General features: G+C 53.0%; 7 protein-coding genes across 7 annotated transcripts; 4 read left to right on the top strand and 3 right to left on the bottom strand.

Annotated features, from left to right (window-relative positions):
* Positions 1-794: 794 nt before the first annotated feature.
* M409DRAFT_56805 (uncharacterized protein) lies at positions 795-1762 on the bottom strand (the record flags this gene model as incomplete). Its single annotated transcript, XM_033813404.1, has 3 exons — positions 795-1363; positions 1419-1588; positions 1641-1762. 3 exons carry the CDS (start codon positions 1760-1762, stop codon positions 795-797), a joined length of 861 nt encoding a protein of 286 aa, XP_033664974.1.
* Positions 1763-3171: 1409 nt separating this feature from the next.
* Positions 3172-4270, bottom strand: M409DRAFT_56804 (uncharacterized protein; the record flags this gene model as incomplete). Its single annotated transcript, XM_033813403.1, has 3 exons — positions 3172-3734; positions 3923-4110; positions 4170-4270. The coding sequence occupies 3 exons, from the start codon at positions 4268-4270 to the stop codon at positions 3172-3174; spliced, it is 852 nt and encodes a 283-aa protein (XP_033664973.1).
* Positions 4271-6363: 2093 nt separating this feature from the next.
* M409DRAFT_56803 (uncharacterized protein) lies at positions 6364-8621 on the top strand (the record flags this gene model as incomplete). Its single annotated transcript, XM_033813402.1, has 5 exons — positions 6364-6584; positions 6871-7553; positions 7599-7898; positions 7949-8238; positions 8328-8621. The coding sequence occupies 5 exons, from the start codon at positions 6364-6366 to the stop codon at positions 8619-8621; spliced, it is 1788 nt and encodes a 595-aa protein (XP_033664972.1).
* A 1021-nt stretch (positions 8622-9642) lies between these two features.
* M409DRAFT_56802 (uncharacterized protein) lies at positions 9643-10416 on the top strand (the record flags this gene model as incomplete). Its single annotated transcript, XM_033813401.1, has 2 exons — positions 9643-9681; positions 9838-10416. 2 exons carry the CDS (start codon positions 9643-9645, stop codon positions 10414-10416), a joined length of 618 nt encoding a protein of 205 aa, XP_033664971.1.
* Positions 10417-14003: 3587 nt separating this feature from the next.
* M409DRAFT_68020 (uncharacterized protein) lies at positions 14004-17977 on the bottom strand (the record flags this gene model as incomplete). Its single annotated transcript, XM_033817656.1, has 3 exons — positions 14004-14156; positions 14232-17851; positions 17962-17977. The coding sequence occupies 3 exons, from the start codon at positions 17975-17977 to the stop codon at positions 14004-14006; spliced, it is 3789 nt and encodes a 1262-aa protein (XP_033664970.1).
* A 1579-nt stretch (positions 17978-19556) lies between these two features.
* On the top strand, positions 19557-20828 carry M409DRAFT_68019 (uncharacterized protein; the record flags this gene model as incomplete). The annotated part of the gene is made up of 4 exons (XM_033817655.1): positions 19557-19884; positions 19937-20316; positions 20370-20499; positions 20554-20828. The coding sequence occupies 4 exons, from the start codon at positions 19557-19559 to the stop codon at positions 20826-20828; spliced, it is 1113 nt and encodes a 370-aa protein (XP_033664969.1).
* Positions 20829-22752: 1924 nt separating this feature from the next.
* Positions 22753-24274, top strand: M409DRAFT_25427 (uncharacterized protein; the record flags this gene model as incomplete). Its single annotated transcript, XM_033807683.1, has 3 exons — positions 22753-23020; positions 23088-24123; positions 24196-24274. The coding sequence occupies 3 exons, from the start codon at positions 22753-22755 to the stop codon at positions 24272-24274; spliced, it is 1383 nt and encodes a 460-aa protein (XP_033664968.1).
* Positions 24275-24469: the final 195 nt, after the last annotated feature.

Below are 24469 nucleotides of genomic sequence, written 5' to 3'. Positions count from 1 at the left end.
AAAATTTACAGTTCCCGCTGCGAACACCCAGTAGTGCCCAATAACCTCGAACAAATCACTCCCCTACAATGACACGTAGGAACGTCTGACTTCTTCGCAAAGTTCTCGGACTGAAACTCTGAAAGCAGAGTTCGAAAGTTTATAGACGATACTGTATGAAGGATCTTTACTGACAGCCGCGAACCCCGCCAACGTTCCCAATCAGGGAATTGCAAACCGACAACATGGACGTCACTCGAACGCATGCTTTCAGAAACCCCAAAAGTCACCTTGCATCTCTTTTGCTCAAAATAACGAATGCATGCTTCAGCAACTTCCGCATCCAGAAGTTCTTCTGTGCCGCTGCCGCGAATCCTCCGCGAGGGACGCATGCAGGATTACTTTTACGCGGAACAGTGATTATGCGATTACTGCTTTGGGATGAGAAGCAGCTTCCAACTTTGCTCCTCGCCCTGGTATCCATGCAGATGCGTATGGGTGATTTGAGGATGGAGGGAGGGAGCTAGTGGATGGATGCAGCAGGACTTCTGCAACTTCCGTGATGGGAAGAAGCAGAGTCTTGGTGAGTTGATGACGGGATGGGCGATTGGGGTGACATGAAACGTCTTGGGGATGCCGGTGGATTACTGAGCCGTGAGGTTGGTAACGTGATGAGGGTTGCGTGAGCTTGGACTCGAAAGTGGACGACAGGTCGTATATATGAGAGGCGATGGAAGGGTAAGTTCATCTTTTCATAAATGATGCGAAGCGGAGGGTATACTCGTTAATAGAATGGCACAATAGCAAATCCAACCTCAACCCCATGTCCCATGAATTCTGCCCCGCAACCGATCCGGCACGACACGCTGAGTCTTCGTCGCCTTGAAGACCTTGCCCTCTCCTGCATGCTTCGCCCTCCAATGCTTCCTGACTTTATCCAGTCGAGTCTTCTTGTACGTGCATTCTGGACAGTGGAATATCTCTGCATCAGGATTGTGCTTGGAGTCGTAATGGCGGGTCCAGTCGGAGCCTCGAGTGAATGATAATTTTTGGCGGGTGCCGTCCTCGGCGACCTTTTCGCAGCCGTAGTCACAATAACATGTCAAGCGGTCGCGCTGGAGTTCGGACGCTCGTTGGGGTCGACCTTCCTTGACTTTCGCAACCGGCTTTCGCGGTGGCGTGGGAGTGTCCGATCCTTCATGGACGCAATCTAGATTGTTTGGAAGCCGATAGTGCTCAGGAGAACGCGGCGTGCCAACTGGTGTTGACTCATCGGAGCCGCCAGAGTCGGATCGGCTACTTCCACTGGCCAATGTCGGTGTTTGTGAGGCATTCCTTTCCAATGCCCAGGGATAGATATACGCGCTGATTACAGACCCGGATCCTAAGCTCGACGTCAGTAATTGAATGATTCAGTACCAAGTTGTTAAGATCCTTACTCGAGGCTGATGACCCAGCGTGACGTGTACTGAGGTCTGCTCCTTGAACTCTTTGGACTTCTTCAAGTACGTGATAATAGGGTCCAGTGTTTCTAAGTCCGGTGTCTGAGCCTTGATGTCTAGCGCTGCCGATGGAGAACATTCTCTCTTCGGAGTCGAGGGTCTCTCCCCTGGAAGGACATCAGCATGGAGGTCTCTCCTCATCACCCAAAGTTCTCTTACATGGGAGTGTTGGGGATAGTGGGGAGCGCGTCATTGAAGTGATCAGTGCCGATGCTCGAGTCAAATCCCATCAGCCTCATGGCGAGCTGTGCCTCAAGGTCTGGAGTGTATTGTCTGCCCATTTCGTTTCTCAGATGTTGGTGTCCAGAAGAAGCCCTTCAGATCCCAACTCACCGTTTTTATCTCCCAATATTGCTGCCGCCCCTTTGCAGTTCAATCGTAGGCGGGTGAATGGGTAGCCCCGTTGGCAGCAGAAGGGCCTCCAACAGCAGAACGACAATTCTTCAAGTCCCCATGCTCTTGTCTGTCGGTGTGGAACACGCAAGGTGCGTTATCGCAATCAACCCCTCATTTCTGTACGGGGGCGGCGAGTTGGAGCAGAGATGCAAGAGGGCGGCCAGACAGGAGGCCGCCTGTAGCGCCAGCGTCTTTCGTCATCACGTTGCCTTCTCTTCGCCTTCACAGGCCATTGGCAACCTTCGCTCTCGTTGGTTTGGGTCGGCACAGCCGTGCGCGTGGATGATTGTTGTTGACACCTCAGGCTAGGTACCAATATGGCATAGCCACGCTCGTAATGTCTTCATTGTGGATGTCTTGTTGCGTTTGCAGGCATGCAGCGTCGTTCATGCCCAACGTCCGGTTCGATGTCGATGTCGTTCCTCAGCTATCGCCAATTTGCATCGTTGGGGAAGAGCAATTCCAGTAAGGGACATCTCCGTTTCAGCCGAATGTCACGTGCCATTGGGATGTCGAATTGCAGTTGAGATCCTAGGATTGCCGGCATTGTAAGGAAATTTTGAATATGAAAAAGTTGAATATTGAAGGAAGATTCGACACAGATGAATGGCACTTCGAGTGGAAAGTAGTAAAGAGGAAAGTCGTCTTTTTGCGTGAGTGCATGAAGACTGTCAATGGCATACCGGTCAAAGTACAACCTCTGTGAAGCACTCACCGGTCGGGACACCGACCAATAGGAAGAACCATTCGGCAATGCACATTTTACGGGCCCCAACAGGCAGAATCTGTGACAGGGCGTATCATGTGGCAGGGAATGCTACGTCGTCTGGTGGCTGTGGCTGCAAGAGGGCGGCGAATCTTCAGAAGTCTGTAGACGGCCTGATATCGTGTCTCTTCCCGATGGGCCGATGCTGATACATTTTGATGACGGTGTGTATGTAAGAAGGCGCTTCGTGAGACGCTCGAGATGGCCAGAGCGAAGGATAGTATACGATGAATTGTCGTCTGTTGTTGCAGTTGAGGCAACGAAAGGGTGACGTGGAAGAACTAGGGCGAAAGCGGATCTGCCCGAAGCCAACATCAACCTCACCTCGTCTTCAAGGGCGGCCTCTTCAGCCGCAACTCTTCATTGTGGCCTAGAGCACGATTTATCAACTCATTGATGTTGGAAACTATCGATACTGTCGTTTAAAGCTACCAATGATCAACACTCCGGTGCCATGAAACCCAGAGCCGAGAAGGCAGCCGTCCATCATCAGCGCCATCTCTTTCGAAAGAGACGCTCACTCATCCATTAGTCGCCCTCAGATAATCCCTTCGCGCCCCCAACCTCTCCCGACTCATCTTTGCGGCCAGGGATAACAGAGAAACTCTCAGTGCCCTTCAAATGACCATGCATCCTCTGACAATGCTCCTTCATCTTATCGTTCCTCCTCGTGCGATACAGGCAAGCATCTGCCTCGCATTCATAGAATTTATCAGAGAGGCCGTGCCAGTCCTGCTGATGACGGACCAGGTCAGAGTTGCGGCCGAAGGATCTGCTGCATTTGCCTAGCTTGCAATCGTGGCGCGGCTTCTTTCTTTTCTCGGTCACCGGTGGTGTTCGTGTGATTTTGATCCTCTTATTGGGCCGCTCAGCCGGCTGATCGTGGGCTGTGGAGGTGGCCTTGTCTACATATATGAGATGCTTGGCCGCCCTGACAGCAGCAGCAGACTCAGAGACGGTGACGGAACGCTGCAGGGCGACTTGAGGCTGAGGAGGTGGTGTATAACTTGTGGCACAGCTTTGGGGGCCCTCTGGGAACAGCACAAAGTCGGTGGTTGGAAAGACTTGCGTGGAGGTCAATGAAGTTTGGGCTAGTGGCATGGGTCAATTCTGTCTGACATCCGATAACATCGAACAGTTGTTGCTGGAAGCTGTCTCTACATGAAGACTATGGCTGGGTTGCATATAGTAGAGTCACTGCCAGACAATAGTGTAGAGCAGTGATTCATTGCACATGACCTCACATGATACGAGCAGATGAAGAAGTATCGTGACATACCTTGACCTGGAGGTGGAGAAGAGGTGAAGTCCGGGCTGTAGAAAGAATCGTAGAGCGAAGAGTTGGATGACGAGGGCGGCGTCGGTAGTGCGGTCGACTGATCGAAGATGAATTGGCCTGGTGTGGTGGCAAGGGCGAACAAGTCGAGATCGGACAGCGAGGTACCGTACTGGTCATGGGCTAGCCCACTTGAGACATATCATTACCACATGTTGACTTGATCACGAAGATAAACATCGGAACGTACCCATTGTGAGCAAGACTAGTCTCCCAAGACATGGTGTCGGTCCATGGGCTGTTGCTCGACGACGAGCTATAGCCAAACATATTGTCTTTGCTGCTAAACATGTTGGTCGACAAGGTATGGTGGCAGTAGTGAAGAGACGTGTTCGACGGCAGTGGATGTGAGAGCGAAAATCATGGGAGATCACAAAACTAACAAGCAGGCAGAACTGGCGCAGCGCAGAGTTTCATGAAAAGAGACAGAGCAACGCCCTCTCGAACGCCCTCTCTGCGACGACCGTGCTTTGACACAATTCATCCGCGAGCAGCACACTGTGAGCGCAAGGCAACCTGTTGAAGGTCTGTCTCGGCCAATCATAGCTCCATCACAGACGGTCGACAGCAAGATCAAGGCAGAGTGAAGAGGCCGCCAGCTGTGAGGCCATTGAGGGCGACCAACCAATGAAGAGGGAGTCACATGACCAGGGAAGCTGACCAATGAGCATCGACATTGGCGAGGGAGGCCGCCGACTAGATGTACGTCAGCAGTGGGAGTGCGTGGACTTCCAAGCTGAGCTGCTGTGGTTACGACTCAGGCTGTGGGCGGAGCGGGCGGCCAGGCGGCTTGAACCTCTCGAATGTATGCATCGAGCCAGAGAGGTGGTCTTGATGACTGATGTGTAGATGAAGCCAGATTGTGGGGGCCGGCGAGACGAAGTGTCGATGAGTAATCGTCGAGCTGAGTTCTGCGTAGGTGAGCAGCAGCATTGTAGTATACGTCTTGCGAGACGAATACCATAAAAGCGACAAGAGTCTGAACGCCAGTCAATGGTCATTTATATCATACCACTTCGTTCTCGCCGTGAGGGCTCTCAAGCAGAGTCGTCGAACAAGTTGCAGGAGATTCCGAAGGCGATAGGATGCAACAATGCTGCCGCCTACTCAGAGGTATGTCAGTCGCTCTTGAGGTTGGGGAGATTGTACGAAACAGCTTGATGAGCTGCGTTGGCAAGAGGCCTGCGGCTGTTAAGGTGTTGGATGCTGGAGACAAGTCGAGCGAATGTCTCAACAGTGGCAGACGGCGGCCACGAGCGAGACGATGTTATATCTCAATAATGACCGGACCAGGCCGACATGTTAGTGAGCACTGAGAACAGGGCAAGGTGGACCGCCAAAACCAAGAGGCCGCCCTCAAAGGATGAACAGAGTTGCAACTTGCATGCCACGACAGGGGAGCATGGTGTTCGATTTCCTTGAAGAGGTTAGCAGAATGCAAGACATGTGGCAGAACCGCGATCACAAACCTCGTTCTTCACCGGTGTTGGTTGGGGGCTGGTTTTGAAGAAGGCAGAGTTGGCGAAGGTGGGACGATGCAACGCGGAGGCAGCTGAGCTGGCAGGAGTCCGTGCCCAAAAGGGGCGTCCAATCAGAGCAAGGCCTACCCGACCTCACCTCATGCAAGCTGCGCCTCAGAAGAGGGCGACCACACATTCAATGAGGCCGCCCTTGCGCATTACGCACTACAGAAGGCAAATGGCTCCTGGAACTGAATACCAGAGGCCGCCCTCTCGCATGTTGTCGCTCAGCTCAACTTTTGCGACGCCGAAGGATTGAAATCCTTGACGTGCGGCATGTCGTTGTCTGCGTCCGAACGGCTGGTTGGAAGGTTGCCTTGCACCGCCAGAACCGCCGAAGAACGAATTCTTGGAGGGCGGCCTTTCATCTGGTCTGCCTTACTGTGGGCCTGTCTCGAAGGAGTACGCCCCATGTAAAAGAGCTCTGAGCGGCAGGATGGTTCATGTTGCAGAATTCAGGTCAAGTCCCAGCTCCCCGAGATATTGCATCACATGCCAGGAAGACATGAGAAGCCCAGGGCTTGGTGATTCACCTCGAGCATTGGATCTCCACGTCTTGGAAATCAGAAGCGCTCAATTCCGTCTCTGCATCTGCTTGGGGCGCTTAGCTTTCGTGAACGTCTGCTCTACTGCAAGATTTTGGCGTATGCAGTGTCACATACAGAACCGAAGTGGTATTGGAGCTCAGCCAGCTCGCCGAGAGCATAGGTTAGAAGCACCCGAGACAGAGGCAATCTCGGCTGAAGTCATGATGTGGACTTCACTTTGAACGTCTTTCCATCTCAACTGGAGATAGCTGGAAGTTTTTCACTGGAAGTTGCTCGAGTTTACCTTTCTTTCGCCAAACACGGCTCGATTCTGATAATGTCTCAGTACCAGCACTTCATCCCAAAGTTCATCTTACGGAAGTGGGGAGAATACGTCGAGCCCTTGAATGATGGCTCTAAAAGCGATGCGGCGTGGGAGAATGCTAAGAAAAGGGCACAGAGGAAAGCAGGTGTTAGTGCACTGGCCATGAAGAACGGCTTCGCCAACATGGTATTGGAGCGGCGAAACTGCGGCTACATCTGCGGGCTGAACAATATGTACGGGGATGAAATTGAAAAGGCCATTAGCAAAGTTGAGAAGAGAGCGGCCGACATCATCAAAGAAATGGAAAGAAATGCTTCCATCGCCGATCATCCCGAGTTCAGGAGCATTAAAGTGGAGCAAACGGCGTGCTCACGCTGGTCACAAACAGAACAGAATGAATTCCACAAGTTCTTGTTCCTGATGCTATATCGCAGCCGTAGCTTCCATTCCCGCTTCGGAACTTCGACAACAAAAGCTGTTCGTAGAATACGTGGACAATTATTCACTTCACATCTGCAGGCCTGAAAACGCGGACGACCTATTCATTCTGACCCAAAACGCATTCGGTGTTTTTGAAGGTCCAATGTCCTCATTATCATGGACGAGTTGGCATTTCTTCTGTCCCATAGGTCCCAAGCTACTGATATTGATGAGGCACAACGATCTGACACCTTCCTTCGAGGAGTCCTGGGCGAGAAACCTCCACGAGGCCACTGTCAACCTCAACCCGGTCATTCACGCAAATCCTGGCATGGTGATGTCTTGGTTTCGAGACATGCCGGTTTATCGGTCTGGTTCGCCTGATATGTTCAAACACTTCATCATCTCGAGCGAATATGTTCAATGCATCAATTCAATCTTGCTCGACAACGCCTCAGACACAACCATGATCATCTTCCGAAACGAGGCAAGCTTAGTTCGTGCGTTGGAAGTCTTTCCTTCTTCTGAGAAGCGAGGCCTCAAACTTTTAGTACCTCTTCGGGAGCAACACAACGCATCCTTGACCGTCAAGGCCAGCGGCGAGCAGATTGCAAAAATCGCTGTCGGTGGTCATTATGGGTATGAAGAGTACCTTCAGGGCCTAGAAACCGTCGCCGCAAGCCTTGGGAGCAACGTTAGACTTCGGAGGACAGAGTTGACATCGAGAATTGCGCTGTCGCCTCGATTTTCAGAGGAGTTTGTGACTCGATATAGAAAGCTCGGTGTGTAAACCCTAGGCGAGGTTGTGCTTTGCTGACATTGAACAGGATGGGATGGGACCGACAGTGTCTGGCTCAAGGATCTAGAGCGAGCCACAGAGATACTTACGGATGGGGTTTTTTCTGACATGGTACAGCAGATGCGTGACACTGTGTATGGGACGGAGTATGCTCTCAATATCTTTCGCCAGCGGACCAAATCATCGGATCGCCGTCAAGTCTGGTTGAGCAATCGCTTGTGGGGAGCTATTGAGCACTTTAAGATACCAGAGAAGATCACAATGTTGCAACACCTGGACGAGGTAGTCTCAGACGACTTTTGGTGTTGGGGCGATAGGATCGCCGATGGTACGCTTCCCAGTACTCTTAGAGCTGGAATAATCGCTGACTCATTCCAGTCTGTGATATGTTTCCTCAAGATCTGACGTCCAACTTCCTGTTTTTGACACTGGAGGTCCGGCGCGCTTGGAAGCGCCTGATGAGTGAATACCCATTGAGCGGGTTGCGGCCACAGTACCATTTCGACCTTGCGTTTTCTGAGATAGGGTCGATATGCAACTGTGGAATGCAGCTGGTATCACAGCAGGCAATTGCAGCAAGGAATAGTCTGGACGCGAGGACCTTGGAACAGATCCTCAGAAGGACTGTAGACTTCGACTTGGATGATGACATGTCGACAGAGACACAGGTTCGCGTCGAATTACGTGAAAATTTCGACGGCATCTTCAAAGATCTTCACTGCGAAACCAAAATGACACTTAGCTTTGTCCTATTCAGGATTCTATATCCTATTCACCCCGAGCATGGATCAGACCAGGATCCAAGTGTCGAGCCATAGCAGTGAGTTCCGGCATCATTTGGCAGAATGGTGTAACAGCCTTCAACCTCCTCGACGCCAGGATCTCTGAATTGGTCACGGCGATCACCAGCGCTGTTTTCACTCTGGACGACCAACTCAGATGGTATGAGAAGAAGATTCCGATGCCATCGAGGCATGCGGAACCCTCTATGTTGACTTTGTCTAGTTTCATAGATGCGAGTGCTAACGCTTGCTACAACTTGACCTCGTAAATACCCAAAGATCGTCGACTTTTTCGACCTCAAAACGCCCTGGATTGCACGGTAGCCGCCCAGGAGACCTCTCTCCGCTTGCTGTTTGGCGGTGATGCTTTGATCCCAACCCTGGCGAGTAGCACAAGATCTACACCCCAATGCCAGATGCTGAGAAGCATGTACACCGTCTTCGACTACGGCAAAATAAAATACGTACCGGCGCAATAAAGGGGCTGTGGTCTGCAAACGTGCCAATGAGTTTGGCCTCTGCAGCTTTGGCCAGGAGATTTGGCAGCCGGTGGCCCCACGTACGGCTTGCAAGAACGATGGGATCATTGGTGTTTGCATCTATACTGTTCATGCATAGACTCCGTCAACAGATCGTTCGATAGCAGATTTGTCAAATACACAGTCTATCGGCAGACTTTGAGTCGATCTGCGACTTCTTTCTTGCCTGTCTACGCCTGCAGATGGAAGAAAGCCCGGTGTACTGCGTTCTAGACTCGGTCTCTTTCTACGAGGACAAGAGAAGAATTCGTGATCTTCTGCTGTTGATCACAGGCATGACAGAGCTCTCAGGCAAATTCCCGCTGAAACTCCTGGTAACCAGTCCGATGCAATGCTCTTATCTGGGGTCATTCCGTGACAACATGAAGCCTGCTGTGCTCTGGGTTCCACAGGTCGTCCCGCCATCTTGGATATGAGGCATCGAGAGTTCTTGACATTGCCGATGGCGTCTAATGAGTACCGGGACGCCTTCAAAGGTCAATGGGAGGGGCAGATCGGCGCAGCAGAGCCTCACGGGTATGTTAAACATTGACAGCATAGCTTAATTGAAATGCGTATGGAGTGTTTGGCGCCGAGCCGGTCAATATTTCAAGGAGGTGATGTTATTGTCACGTCGGGAAGGAGCTCGACCGGAAGCTGGAAATTGAGGGAGCACTAATCATGCCTGAGGCATCAACAAACTTTGTCATGTGCGGTAAATCGTTAGCGTCGATGTGGTAAGTGAATGTGTAGAGAAGCTGACCATGACAAAATGTACACAAACTTTCGTGTGATGAACCTACACTGCGTTGTAGGTAGGCTTTTCAGCAAATGAGAATCATAAGAGCTACAACGAATGTCTTCGCATGCGTAAGGCTGGCTGCCTCAGGCAACAAATAGTCTTCTTGCTGGCGTTGAAGCGAGTGTTGATGCCTTTCACATGCCCTCGCTCTTGAACACATCACAGCCGAAGGACCTGTCGCGATTCACCGTGTCCGCCACCACGTCATCTTCATCCTCCAAAAACACCCCCTGCTACCTCACTCCCCTTGACGTCGACCCCAACAGCCGCGCAACCTGCACCGACCTCATCTACCGCAGCGCCGCGACCCACACTCTCCACCGAGGCCAAAGCCGGCATTGCAACCACTGGAATCTTCAGCGCACTTGTCGTGTTTCTTCCCAAAATCGACATAATCTGGCCAAGAAGAAGGCGCCCTCGAACACGTCCTTCCGCCACGGACCCCACGGGAGAAAGCCAGAACTTCCAGGCGAAAGGATCGAGCATCACCATCTTGCATCAGCGATCATCCACGAGCTTGATTGGCAGCCCAAACCCAATGAAACCAAGTCTCGTGCTGCGCCGATGGACAAGGAAGTGGAATGGGTGGGTTGGGAAGCCCCAGCCTTGGTGGAGGTCGATATGAGTCGGCCGCCGGCTGCATCGACGAATGGTGGCAATGACCATCATGATAGACTGCCGCAGTTGGCGAGGCAACCCCAGGCCCAGGGTCGAGTCCGCATTCGCCCCAGCAGCGCGAACTGAGGTGCCGACGCTTCTTCAGCCATCCGGCGCATCTCTGAAGTGAACGGTGAACTTCTCGCCGCCTTTGTCCCGCTTGTGAACTTTCCGGCAATGGTCTCTGATCTTGTCTTGCCTTCTGGTCCTGCGCGGACACCTATCCTCGGCACACTCATAGTACCTGTCGCTCTTCTGATGAACATCAGACACATGCCGGCGAAGATCAGCATTTCTGGAGAAGTCCTTCGTGCAAGGGGCTTCTGTGCAAGAATGCCTGCACTTGTCCTCGCGAGGTCTAGCTCTGGAGCGGGTCAACGGTGGCAAGAGCTTTTTCGCCCGCAGATTTGTTGACTGGGTCGCATTTTCGGTATGGCGATTCTGCGGAGCCGTTTCGTGCCTTTGGGACCACGGCTGGTCTAGCGGGTGACTTATAATTGGCCCAGATGCATCATTGGCCCTTGTTTCGTTGCGTGCAACAATTTGGGGTAAACCGGACGATGTGTGAAATGGCGACTGTGAAGGGCCACCATCTGTGACTTCTTCGGAGATCAAGCATCCACTCGCAGTCGTATCGTTCTGTAAGTCGACATCCGCGCCTTGATGCGCGAACTTTCGAACATTCACCGCGTGCATTTGCTAGCCTGGCGACCTGACATCGCTCCCAAGCGAAGCATGGCCCTGGTCAGTCCACGTTTGATCGCTAACCCAGTCAAAGAGCTCTTCCAACGTGTCAACGCTGTTGAAACTGCTTCCCAACGCCTGCAGGTGAAGGTCATGGCCAGACATGTCAGAATTCGAGAATGAAGAGCCGCGATCCAGAGCATTATGACCATATTGTGGGGCATCCCTAAAATCCATTATTCACTCGTTCCCTCTCCGTTCCATTTTCCCATGACGTACCCATGAATTGGACAAGTGCACTGAACCGAGTTTTGCGTGCGGCGTCGTTGGGAAGAAGTGGAGGAAGGTGGAACGTGAGGACCATTTGATGACATTTTCGCGGTGGCAAAATCGTCCTACGAGCATCAATTTGGCTCAAAATCGGTAGGAAACACCTGTTTCTCGTCGCGAGCTTTTTGGCAGCTTCAGGAACTCGGTCCAGATAGATTTTTGCGGAATTCATAGTCCGGCCCTTTTGCGCCCTCAAAAAGGGCGTTCGTCCCGCCTGCCAGTTCTGACCTCAGTCTGCATACACGAGATGCCTGAATCTCTCCAAAGCCAGCCGCGAATGCTGACTAAGACCTCGCCGCCAGCAACAACATCTCTCCAATCGGGAGCCATTCTGGCTCGGGCTCTCCTGGGCCGAAGGATGTCAGTCGAAATGGTGATGAGATAAAACCGGCGAACCGATCGCGGTGCGTCCTCGAGTCACGTGTGGCCGCAGCTATGGAAGGGCAATCGAGTCAATCGTACTCTGGAACGGGGGCGCGGTGAGGCCGGCCTTGGCGTAACGCAATAAAGCCATCCTGTGCCAAGGCGGAGCAACGTAGAGACATGCACAGCCTCGTCATAGGGCGTATTCGAGCTGTGATCGGTGCAGAGGCAGTGCCGCTGATCTGGTGATCGGTCAGGTGACGTCTGTGCCGTTTGCCATTGCCTGGGTCGCGAGGTTTGTGGGGGCGAAGAGCTTGAAGCCGTTGGTGAAGAAATTCAAAGGCCGCAATAGTCGACATGCTCCAGCCTGGAAGTCTTCCATCTTTCGATAGTCGTGAGTCGCCGTGAGCAAAGTCTTGGGTTGGCCTAAAGGCTCTCGTTTTGCCGCTTTGGAACGACGTTAGCAGAAGTTTTGAGAAGTAAGTAAGATTGCAGGTGGGTGAGAGCCAAGAGGTGGTGACGATAAGAGAGACCATGAATGGAAAGGCATGCAAGAAAGGACGCGAGATCTAAGGACGATGAATTGACTTGTGCTCGAAGGGTATGGACCTTGCCAATGTCGCTGCTAAACAGTGTCGATCTTTGACAGTCTGTTGAGTTTTGTAGAGTTTGCCTGAGTTGATCATGGAATTGAAAACACTTGACAAACAAAGCCAAAGAAGGAAGAGAATATATACGGGGTCGATCAAGGTGGAAAAAGAGTTGGAAAAGAGCTGCTGAGAGAACGGGGAGAGGTCGCTTTTAAAATGGCCGGCCACTCTGGCAGCAGCTTTGCCGCCCAGGATGACGATTGCCCTGAGCTTTCAACCTCCAAGAGGAGTGGCCGCCACCAATGGTCCGTGGCCTCTCTATGACCGCCGGCCATTATGTACAGCAACTTACATGCACGACAAATTCATCGCGCAAAGCCTGCTCGCCGAGGATAACATTTGGAGCCGATAACAACTGGAATGAACCAACCGCAACGACTTCAAGGCACGTGGTCACTCTGCTTCATCCGATGATGTTGATGGGGTCTTCTCTCTTCTTACCATACAGTGCTCTCTCCAAACGTGGGTGGGCGCATTCCACATTGACATAACAACGCTGCATACGATACTCCCTCGCACACTTGAAGGCGTAATTTTCCCTATCGTGGACCATTTAACATGCCCGAACATGGCATGATAACCACGCATCAGCGCTGAATCCTCCAAGATACCATCTATCCAAGTCCGAAAGGCACATTCATCGAAAATGAGCATTCACCGGCCCCCGGCTGCCACTGCAACACATCATCCACACGAAAGCCAAAAAGTAAACTCGTCGAAGTCTGAGTCTTCGATCAATTGCGTCCATGCAGCTTGGCAGTCTGCCGCGGAACAAAACTTCACGACAACTCCGTTTTCAACCTCAGGACCCAACAAGACAGCATTTCCACTCCTCCCGACCATCAGAATCAACTAAAGAGAGAAAAATAAATAGTTATGTCAGATACATTCTACGTCCAACACGACTGCACGCGCTGGCCAACTACCGTCAATCACGACAATCCGGTTACTGGACGCACATTACCACCACAGCCGTTCAAACACAATGCAAGTCTGACTTCGACTCGAGCAGGACCACAAACCCGTAGAAGATGCAAATCAAGACCGGCAACCATAGAGCCTGACTCTTACTTTCAGGTATTCCTCCCGAAAACCCTCCCGAAAACCCTCCCAAACCCTCCCAAAAGTCCTCCCAAAAGTCCTCCCAAAAGTCCTCCCGAAATTCCTCCCCAAACCCTCCTGTGTCGCGCGAAGTCCTTTCGGTATCGAAAACACATATATTATATGGACAAAACCATCTCCCTCGAGCGACTATGGCTATATAGGCGTGCAAGGTCACAGCTAAGCGACGCGGTGACTGAATGGCCCTTTGTGACTTGAATCCAGCTCGCACGCCTTCTTGCTCCGGTCCGTCAACCTTGTGACACGGAAAACGAACATACATGTCCACCATAATACCAGAGCACAGTCTCATCTCTCAATTTCAAATATAATGTGTATACCCACACAGCTCTATCAAACCGTCACAAATGCACTAGAAGCAAGCGTATGTTCACGCCAAGAGATGCCATCGGTGTACTCTCAAGCAACGAAGAAGCAACGAAGCACTCCATCGCCATGCAAAACAGACACAAAGCAACGCTGTCAAGTATGACTTTTATTCTGCCGTATTGAAGTTGAATCAACCCCTAAACACATCCCTCTCAATCACCTCCGCGCAAACGGCTGCCACCTCTGCCCACTCTGCTGCTGCTGTTGCTGCTGAGGTTGAGGCTGCGACATGCCCTGCTGCTGTACAAATTGGCCACCATAACCACCCGCCTGAGAAGGAGCTTGCTGTGTTTGAGGAATATGCATCGACTGCGGCCGACTGCTAAGTCTCCACGAGCTATGTCTTCGCGTATCAGGTCTTTGCTGCTGACCAGTGGCCATGGCCTGTTGTTGTTGCTGCATCTGCTGCCATTGAGCCTGTGCCAAAGCCTGCGCTTGAGCTTGCTGTTGAGCGCGTTGCTGCATATCATACTGCATCTGAGCGTGTGCTTGTTGCTGGGCACGTTGTTGCATCTCGTATTGCATCTGGGCCTGTGCTTCAGCTTCCATCTGTAGCTGCTGTTGTTGTCTTGCTGCGATAGCTTGTTGAACTGCATTGCTACGCATGCCTTGAGTAAGAGCTGCCTTCTCTCGCTCTCGAGCCTGCAATGCACCAATAAGACCTGGCGAAGCTTGTTCCTGCGCCTTTGGATTGGATGCCATGTTTATCAATGGGGTACCGCTAGCTCTTGCAACGTACATCTGTTCTTTGGCAGAGAGTGTCGCAGACTGTTGACTGCTGGCGAGACCACTGGTACTGCGATTCAAGTATGCACCAGCACCTCTCGAGTTGGGCCGGCTGGGCGGTGTTTTGTTCTGGTCTTGCAGCAGCTCTCCAGATGGCGATCGCGAGAAGGGAGGCGGAGTCTTGGACATAGACTGTCTCATAGTGTTGACAGCACTCATAGAAGCATGCCTCTGGTGTGCGAGGTGAGGCGGCACCACTGATCTTCGCTGAGGTGCTTGTGGTTGTGCCGCCAGTTCCGCTCGATGCTGTACCCATTCTTCAGGCGATAGAGTCTTGCGCTTGCTCATAGTAATCTCAGGCGATGCCCGACCTGGCGAATTAGGGGACGCTCCAGGCCAAGCAACGCTGTGTCGATGACTCGGTGGTTCAGGGCCTTCGATACCTGTAGGTGTTGTTCTGCCTCCAAAAAAGGAATTGCGATTGTTCTCGCCTGGACTGGGTGCTGCGCCAAAGAAACCGCTCAATCTTGATCCCGAGCTCTGCCGCAACTTATCGGCAGATCGAGATCGTCTGCCTTCCGGATCTCCTGGTGTAATCGTACCGCTGGTGCCAGGCCGCGAGGTTGGCTTGTAAGAGTATGTCGGTCCAAAGGACACTGTTGGAATCTCCGCCGTCTGTTCTTCAAGATCTTGGTTATATGTATCCAATTTCCCAGCACGAACCTCGCCCGTGTGCATTTCAGGATCGCCGACAGTTTTCAGCTTTCCCGGTCGCACCCACTCTTTTGGCTTCTTCTTCACTTCGTGGTCAGAGCTCTCAACGCTCTCATAGTCGGGCGTGGCAGATGAGCTCGAAGCCAGTGTGCTGGCGCGCTCATCATTCAATATCCGTTCTATGGCATCGGAGTCAACAAAATCCATTAAGCTTCCTGTGGATGATACAGGTGAGTCGGGCTCCATTGTAGAACGCACCTGTTGACGTGAAGCAGTTTGCCCTGCTTCCTGTGGCCTCGGCAGGGGTTTCCTTTGAATACTATGACTAGAATGCAGTTGCTGAGGCGGGTCAGGGCGGGCTTGTCCCGTCCCTTCCACCAATCCGTCCATCTGTGGCATGTGTCCCTGCTCGTGGAAGTATTCGCTGTCGTTGCTGCCGTACGGAGAGCCAGGGATGGTGCTGAGACGTTGCTGGTTGGGCTCAGACGAGGCGAACTGCTGATTACGATATGGCAATGCGCCGTTCGGCATCAGGTGGGCCTGCGATTGTGGGTAGTCGATGTCCTCATCTGTTGGGCGGACGGCGTCCCGCATCTCATTCAACGTAGCCTGATCAACATTTGAGTGCTGCCTACGCAACTCGGGTGCTTGATTCAAGTGCGCCGTAGGGCGGTCATTAGGGCTGTGCTGGAAAGCTGGCGGGGACAAGACAGGCTCCGGTGGCGGCGATGCGGCGGCATCGACAGCAGCACCTAGTATACCTCCATGGCGGGGTGGTGCTGGTGGTTCATCGTCGTCATCTCTGCTCTGCTCATAAGACAAGCGCGAGGGTGTTTCGACCATATGCTTGCGGTGGCCGCCATAGACGTCAGAAGCAGATCGCTTGTGTGGGCTCATATGCAGTGCAGCAGGAGGCGCGCTGTCTGTTCGCTTGATAATTGGCTCGGCACCAGGTCGGGCGGCAGGTGATCCAGACCTCGAACCGGGAGAAGAGTGAATGCTAGGCTCTTGAAACTGGACACCAGCTCGTGGCGCAGGTGGTAGGGAATTACGGCTGGTCGTGTTACGGCGGTAGGCCATCTGGCGACTGCTGCGCGGCGAGTCCTCCATGATAGTGGTCATTCTCGTCGAGGTAAGCTTCTTCATCTCCTTGCGCCATTGTCGCTCGCTCCAGTTCTGGCTTCCTTCAGTATGAATAAGGCCGGATACGTCCAGTATATCAAGATATCCGTAACGTCTATCACGGGGCATGGCAAACATCAAACCTCTCTGGTCCAGAGTGTCCGCGATCAATCGTGTTGGCCGCCCATAGAGTGCGAACGTATCAAACACTGGGAACAACCATCTCAACATCATCTCAAAGCCAGACACAGCTGGGTGTACTTCTGGCATGACGAAAACGAAGCCTTCGGTGGTAGTCTCCTGTCCACCGTGGATGGTCACCAAGCCTTCCAACTTGACCAGTGTGGACTGGTCGATCAAAGGCTTTGATTGCGGGTAGATGGCATACGCTGCAAACGCATCCGTAATGGTAGCGATCGGCTTCGTCTTCTTTGTGATCTTGCGAGTATCGTAGAATTTGATGTCACCCTTGGGCACCTGCGCGCGGCCGTACGCAGAATTCTTCTTGAGTGTCTTCTGGGCCTTCTGATACTCCTTCTCGTCTGGCGGCGAAATGACACACCAGCATCTCTTCCAAGGTGTCCCGGCTCCGAATCGTACTCTAGCCCAATCTTCATGAGCAAATCTGGAGCGGTCCATGATTTGCTTGATGTTGTTCAAGAACTTGCCCTTGCCTGCTAAGAGCGAGCCTGTATACGCCTCTTGCAAAGTCGAGTGCTCGAACATGGCGAGTCTGATGCCCGCGGTCCATTGTGTCAAAGAGTTGAGTGAGTTGAAATGTAAGAGGTAGCGGTTGTTGGCGGCAGTCGATATGCTGAGAACGTTCTGAAGATTCCCGCCTTGTGCTCCGTTCATTGGAAGAGACTCAATCATCTTTATCGAGGCATCGCTGAGGTTGATAAAGGTTGGAACGACCTCACCATCCTCGCCGGCCTGGTCGAGTGCGGCGGCATCCCACAAAGACAGCACAGTCCCAACAAGTTGTGCAAAGCATTCGTTCCATACTCTGTCCGGACTTGGTCTCCCTCTTGAATCAAGATCGTGGAGTTTAAGGAAGTAGCCTTCCTGGTATAGTTTGTTGGAGTGGCTGTTGAGGAAGCTGAAGATGGGGGCCAACTCGGGTGGTGTGTCGTTGGCAACCTCCATCTGGGGAGGATTGTATGTCTGGATCATGCTGTTGGGGCGAGTGTTTGCTCGAGAATCTGCTCGAGCTCGTGATGGGGTTGCGGGCGAGCGTGGGGCGGGGGACGAGGTGAAAGGATCGGACTTCTGTACTATCGACTGGGGCGTGTTGGCGGTATCGAGGTTCAGCGACTTCTTCAGGACATTGTGGGTGTCGTTGCTCGGCGGCGAGGGCGTCTGTTTCTGTTTCTGCTTCTCCGGATCTGGCGAGGCGGTGGTGGGCGAGCGCTGGCCTCCCCACTGGGACATAAAGGACAAGACTGCGGTTCAATGTCAGCCTGACGCTGCAAGGGGAAGTGTGCGGCGTGGTGTGCGCTGGAGGTGGCACCACAGCACGGTTCCGCAAGTCTGGCACGAAGTTCCCACGTACCACGATTGCGAGGCATGTTGTACAACCTTCCAACTCGTTCTCGTCGTCAATTCTCTTTGTTCTTCACCGTAGCCGCGTAATCCGGGCGGCTCTTGGGACTCCTTGTCCTTTGTGTTGAGCTGGAGGCCGCAAAGGGGTGACGAAGACGCTGGCGGCGGTGGAGAGAGGATTACGCGTGGCAGCTGCAGTGCGGCAGGTCACGGGAAACGAGCGTCCAAGAGTTGCAAGCAGGTTGCAGCAAAAGAGTGTTGCGGAGGTGTGTGCAGATGTCCAGGATCAACGCGGATCTGTTGTGGCAATGACGCTTAGTCCGTGGCCAGCTCCCGATCAGCACAAAGTCAAATCCAGAGCCTCATCCGATGCGCGACCGCAGGCGATCCAAATCTGCACTCAACAATGTTGCAGGTGCGTATCGGGTGGTGAGGACGAAGTAGTGAACGAGAGCGGACTGGTGAGATCTGGCGGCGGACATCGACTACTACTACTGCTGCTCCTGCTCCTCCTCCTCCGCCGCCGGCTTCAAGGGCTCCGCGGCGAGCCGACCAAGTTGAACGCATTGCATTGCCAAGCCGTCGTCCTCGTCAGCTCCGTCCACACCTGGGCCAGCACATTCGCACACTGAGTTCTGGAGGGAAGTCGGCAACGCTTGTTCAGCCACTAACCCTGCAAGGCACCACCACCACCCAATCCTCCTCACGCATCTCACCAGCTCGACACCTCCGCCGCTGGTTTTTGCCCGTTCCGCTGCCGACTCTCAAACGTCTCCAGCATCGCCAACGTCAGCTGCGAAGGCCGGAGCATCTTCACCACTCACGGGCAGAGAGCTCCATCGTCATTCACCTGGACAGAGAACTTTGAGCCACTCGACATCGCATCGCTTGGGAAAGTGATACGAATACGTCAAAGGCCTGTTTCGTCCGCTGCAAGTCCGCGAGCACCTGTCCGTTATTAATAGGCCGCCTCCAACCAGCCCTGCCAAGCTCGTGCGAGACATGTATCGATTCGGTCTTCTTGACAACAAGATCCTGAATGCGTAATAGCTCTTGATTGACCAAACGAGGCATGTGCTGTCGCAACTGCTACTGCTTGTGCTGAAGTGAGCTAATCCTGCGCTTATACCTGTGGTAGCGCTTCTAGTGATGGATTGATGTTCCAGACTTCTAGCAGTGAGTGAATGAATCTAGCTTCTGAGCAATATTGAAGAGTAGCCTCGTCACATGTAAATCGTACTATTCACAGGCATTTGGCAGATAATAAATCCATCATGTGTTGTCACGATCCGCGACTGAAGTCTTCTCCGCCACTGGCTGCCGTCGTCTCCTCGAACCCTGCACCACGGCTTCGCGCGTCTCGATCTCACCGGCCACCTCAATAATTCCCCAACCTCGCACCACAAACAAACACTCTCTGCATCATATCACAAACGGCCAAACCATCTCTAGCGATCGCCACGACACTCGAGTCTGCCGCTTTTGAGCCTCGTATCTCAAAGCGCGCGCGCGACAAGTAATCCCACAAGCCGACGCGAAACAACCACGTCCTGACGACAACCCGCGAATCTCGAGCATCTTCAACCTCGTCGCGCGCCCGCCACAATGGGCACCAAGCAGACGTCAACGGCTGCCAACAGCAAGAAAGGAAGAGTCGCACGGAAGCTAAAAGACACCACCGCGCAACCGAGCAAGCGGGGGCGCAAATCAGACAGCAACTCGACGGACCCAGAGAAGATCAAGGAATGGCTCGACAAGACTGTTGAAGGTCCGTGGACAGTACATGCGATCCCCGTCTCCAACAAGCGCAAGCGCGATGCGCCCAGCAAAATGTTGGTCGAGGACCGACTATTCGAAGAGCGGTTGAATGTGCAGTACGAAGTGAAGCCGAGGGATAGGTGGGAAGCTTTGAAGACATACAAGAAGTTTACGGGTGAGCAAGGAGCACATGGGTGAAGTTTGAAGGTTGGTACTGACGGTTATAGTGGCATCTGAGAGCATAGCAACAGGAGACTGCATTCTAGTTGGACACAGCGACGGCGGCGAGGACGCAGATACTGGAGTTGACCTGGCCGATCAGTGGAAAGCGGTGGTTCTGGAGGTGCGAGCGCTCGACTCTGAGCACGTCTACTTACGAGTGGGCTGGCTCAATCGTCCTGAAGACCTGGACTCGGGTCGCAAGGACTACCACGGCGAGAATGAGTTGATACCGACGAATCAGATGGATGTCATCGATGCTATGACGGTCAACGGCAAGATCGATGTCACTCATTGGGACGAGAACGATACGGACGCTCAGATGGTCAACGAGAACCAGTATTTCTGGAGGCAGACGTTCGACTATGTCGGTAGTAAGACATTTTCGGTGAGTGTGTGCTTCGATTTTGAAAGACGAGCGCTCGACTGACATACAGCTAGAAACTACGCCAGATCTGCAAGGACAATCGACCTCAAAACCCAGACGAGATGATCATCGAATGCCCAAATGCGGACTGCGGCAACTGGTTACACGCGAGATGTGTTGTGGAGCAAGCGGCAAAAGCAGCGGGTATGTTACATTTTCTTGTCTTTTGAGCTGGACTTAGTACTGACATTCACACAGCAGAAGAAGCATCTGGCAAGGCCAAGTCCAATACTCACAAGAAGCGTCAATCTCGAAACGTCTACACCGATACCAACAGAACCCCACCAGCTGCCAAAGCAAAGCAAGGCAACTTCACTGCAGAACTCTATCTCGCAAGCCCACCGAGCACCGAACCCGACGAGATTTCCGTCAAGCCAGCAGCAACGAAGCCCGAAATCATCATCACAGACCCCAAAGGCGAGAAGCAAGCACAGGATCTATACTGCCTGTGTTGCTCGAAACCCATCGAGTGAGGAAGCCCATGGTTCGCGAGCACAGCATGGATCCGCGTTTCCGCCTCCACGTGGTTTCATGAGGACCCGCTTTGCTAACGCAGAAGCGCATGGAGCCATCGACACCGCCGGGCGTCTGTACAACCGCCGTGAATGAGCGAGAAGCAGGAACGTTTGCACGAATGGCTTCCGAGATTCGATTTGCCGACAGAAGTATTTTCCGCGGATGCAGCGTGAATTGCCTCTCACGATATGGACTCGATTGAGCACGTCGGCGAAAGACTTGGTCCAGCGACGACGAGCGTCTATAAGTTCGGGGTCAATGACCAGATGAGCCAGATGGTGCAGCTCGTAGGAAACCCTCTCGATGAATTCAAGTAGCTACCAGTCGACATGAAGGAATGAAGATACCAAATGCATTTTGCTATCCACTCACACGAACAACATCGCACCGTGCCTATTCCCGCGGCCGTGCAAGCAGCGGACGCACCTTTCCGCGGCAACACGCCATGATTCGAACTGTTTAAAGTCCGCTTCTCTCGCGCAAAACTCCGTCGACGTCTAATATACTAACATCTCATCAATCTACCTTTCCAAAAGCCCACCTTAACCCAAACTCTATCCATCCAACTGCCGCATACAAGCGCGCGCATACTGCAAGACCGTTACGTCGTTCCTGTGACGTTCCGCAATGCAAGCTGCAGGAGAAGGCGGCAAGCAAATCCTAAGCCTCTCATCATGCATGCAAGATGAGATTTCGAACAACCACACCCATCGCTACCCCTGGCCATGTTTGGCTTGGGCTTGGACAAGCGGCTCCGGCACCGAGCGAGCGAGCGATGATGGTGGTGCTTTTTGCCGAGTTGGATGTGGTTGGGCCGAAGATAGGCCAGATTGATGCTTTGGGGCGGGCTTGAATGTTATGGAGATGGAGAGAGATGGATGGGGTGAGGTGGAGGGAGAGTGAGATAAGGGTGTCGGGATGTGGAGTTTGGATGAAGATGATTGTGAGGATTGCTTTGGGGGATGGAGGTGTTTTGCGAGGTTCTTCATCAGAACGGCAATTGTTAAAGGATGCCGTCTTCACATCCCGCAGATGTTTGCTGTATCTTCTCTCGGGCCGATGTCGCCATTCCGAGGAGATGGTATTTCTTCCCGGGCGGCAGAGCTCTCTCTCACAGTGTAGACTTGTTCGCATGCCCACTGTCTTCAAAACATGCTACATCACCTCAACCACACGCACAGGATCCCCACCCCTCAAAAACCAAGCGCACGCGCGCGCCAACGACCAAATCTCGCGGTGGTCATCAAAGAAGCAGCAGCAGCTCCCTCCATGCAGCCCCTGCTTCGTTCCATGCAGTAGTCGCATATGCACGAGCAAGGCTTTGGCCCGGTTCGTTGCAAATCATTCATCGCCAACTCACGAATGACTGCAAGCCAATGCACACCAGGCCTGCAGTCGTGCATTAGCAACAACGCAGCCTAGTCATGCACCTACATGGCCCATCAATCTCTCGTTAATCAAGAACGCGATAGTCTCTCTCCTGCCCTCCGCTCCCCTCCCTCCCTCCCTCCCTTTCCGGCGTCACCTTACTCTATCTCTCTTTGCTGTTCGTTTCTTCTTTGCGCGAGTCGTGGACCACCCCTCGACCTGTCGAATCCGATCAATCTTCCGCGAGCGGGGAGAGAGCGATTAGCAGCTTTGCGACTTGACTCGAAAAGCAGAACGACCGACGTCTTGCTTCTGTGCACGACGATCTAGCTCACCAAACCAACCAAACCCCCATTTTCAGCTTTCCAGTCGGTCCTTACCGTGCGACAGAAAAACCCTTGAAACAAGCATCGCCGAACTTGTGCTTGTTCAAAGCAGCAGCAATCTTATCTTACAACTTCTTCAGAAGCCGACTTGATCCGCAGCGAATTTCTGGAAGCTCTTCTTCCCCTCATGGCGGATACGAGCGAGACGGACCCCGCACTTCCCTCGACGACCGCGGTGCAGGCGACGGCGGGGGCTGAGGAACAGAAATCTGAAGATGTAACGAAACCGGAAGAGAAGCCTGCAGAAGCTGGCGCAGAAGTACCTGCTCAGACGGAATCGCAGAAGCCAGTCGCGGAGGGAGAGAAGCCCGCTTCAAGTACAGAGCAGCCCACAGCGCAGCCGGTAGATGAAATCGATCCTTCAAAACCGAGCGTTCTCATAATTGGAGGTCTAGGTATGGATTTACAATCTTACTGCTATTGCAAGTACGATATGCTTATCGCGAGATTGAAAACATACAGGATACATAGGTCGCTTCCTCGCCGACTACATCCACAGGAACAAGCTCGCCTCGATCCTCCGAATCGTCGACAAACAACTCCCGCAACTCGCCTCCCTCGCGCCGGAACATCAAGAAGCTTGCTCGATCGACCACTTCGTCCAAGCCGATGCCTCACGAGAGCAATCGCAAGCGCGAATATTCGACCTCCCGCCTCGCGCGGACGGATCGAATCGGGAGTTTGACTATGTCTTCAACTGCGGTGGGGAGACCCGTTTCTCGCAGGAGGATGAAGTGTACAGACTGCGCAGCTACCAGCTGAGTCTGACAGTGGGCAAAGAGGCGGCGAAGAGAGGCGTGAAAGCTTTCGTGGAGCTGAGTACGGGCACGGTGTACAACCCCAACAAGAACCCGCAGAAGGAGACGGATAAGACGAGTAAACCGCATACCAAGCAGGCGAAGTGGAAACTTTCTGCGGAGGAGGAGTTGGTCAAGATCAAAGGGCTGCGGTTGGTGGTGTTGCGGTTCCCGAATGTATACGGTCCCTACGGAGGGCGGTGGTTGGGCACGCAGTTGTGCTTGGCGAGAGTATACCAAAGCCGCGAGCCCAAGGAAACGATGAAATGGCTCTGGAGCGGCGACCTGCGAACCAACACCCTGCACGTCGAAGACGCCGCGCGAGCCTGCTGGCTAGCAGCCGAATGGCGCTCCACACACAACACCATCCCGAACGTCCCCTCCAACGACTCGCGGCTCGTCTTCAACGTCGTCGACAAAGGCAACACCACGCAATCCACCATGGCGGGCATAATCAAAGACCTCTTCGGGATCGAAACGGGCTTCCAAAACGCCCTCGTCAACACCTTCGCGCGCCTGAACCTCGAGCATGTGGTCGATGATGTGAACGACGATACCCTGGACGACTGGGCGGATTTGCAGGAGGCGGCGGGGATTAAAGGGAAGGGAGGGCCGCTGAGTCCGTTTATGGAGAAGGAGATTTTGAGGGATGCGGATCTTTGTATTGATGGGGGGAGGTTTGAGGGGGTTGTTGGGTTTAGGTGAGTTTGTGTCTGTCTCTTCTTGCTTGGAGGGGTGGGAATTGAGAATTTGCTGACCTTCTATTATAACAGACCACAGCATGAACGCATCACGCGCGATGAAGTCCAGCGCGTGATTGATAGTTACAAGACGATGAATTGGTGGCCTTGATGAAATGCATGCGATGCTTCTGGGCAAAGATGAAGGGGGTTAGGTGGTGTTGTATGATGATGATGATCTTGAGGTATGTTCTTTGTAGCATACGTTGTTTCATTTTGGGTTTCTAGAGATACCGAGGGGGGTTTTGTATAGATTTTTGTAAAGGAGAGCTTTTTATGATGATGATGGTTTGTGTTTGGCTTGTGA

This window comes from Zasmidium cellare (genome assembly GCF_010093935.1).
Source record: "Zasmidium cellare ATCC 36951 unplaced genomic scaffold M409scaffold_27, whole genome shotgun sequence".
NCBI lineage: Eukaryota > Fungi > Ascomycota > Dothideomycetes > Mycosphaerellales > Mycosphaerellaceae > Zasmidium > Zasmidium cellare.
Note: the sequence above shows the minus strand (reverse complement) of the source record. Positions and strands in the feature narration are given on the sequence as shown.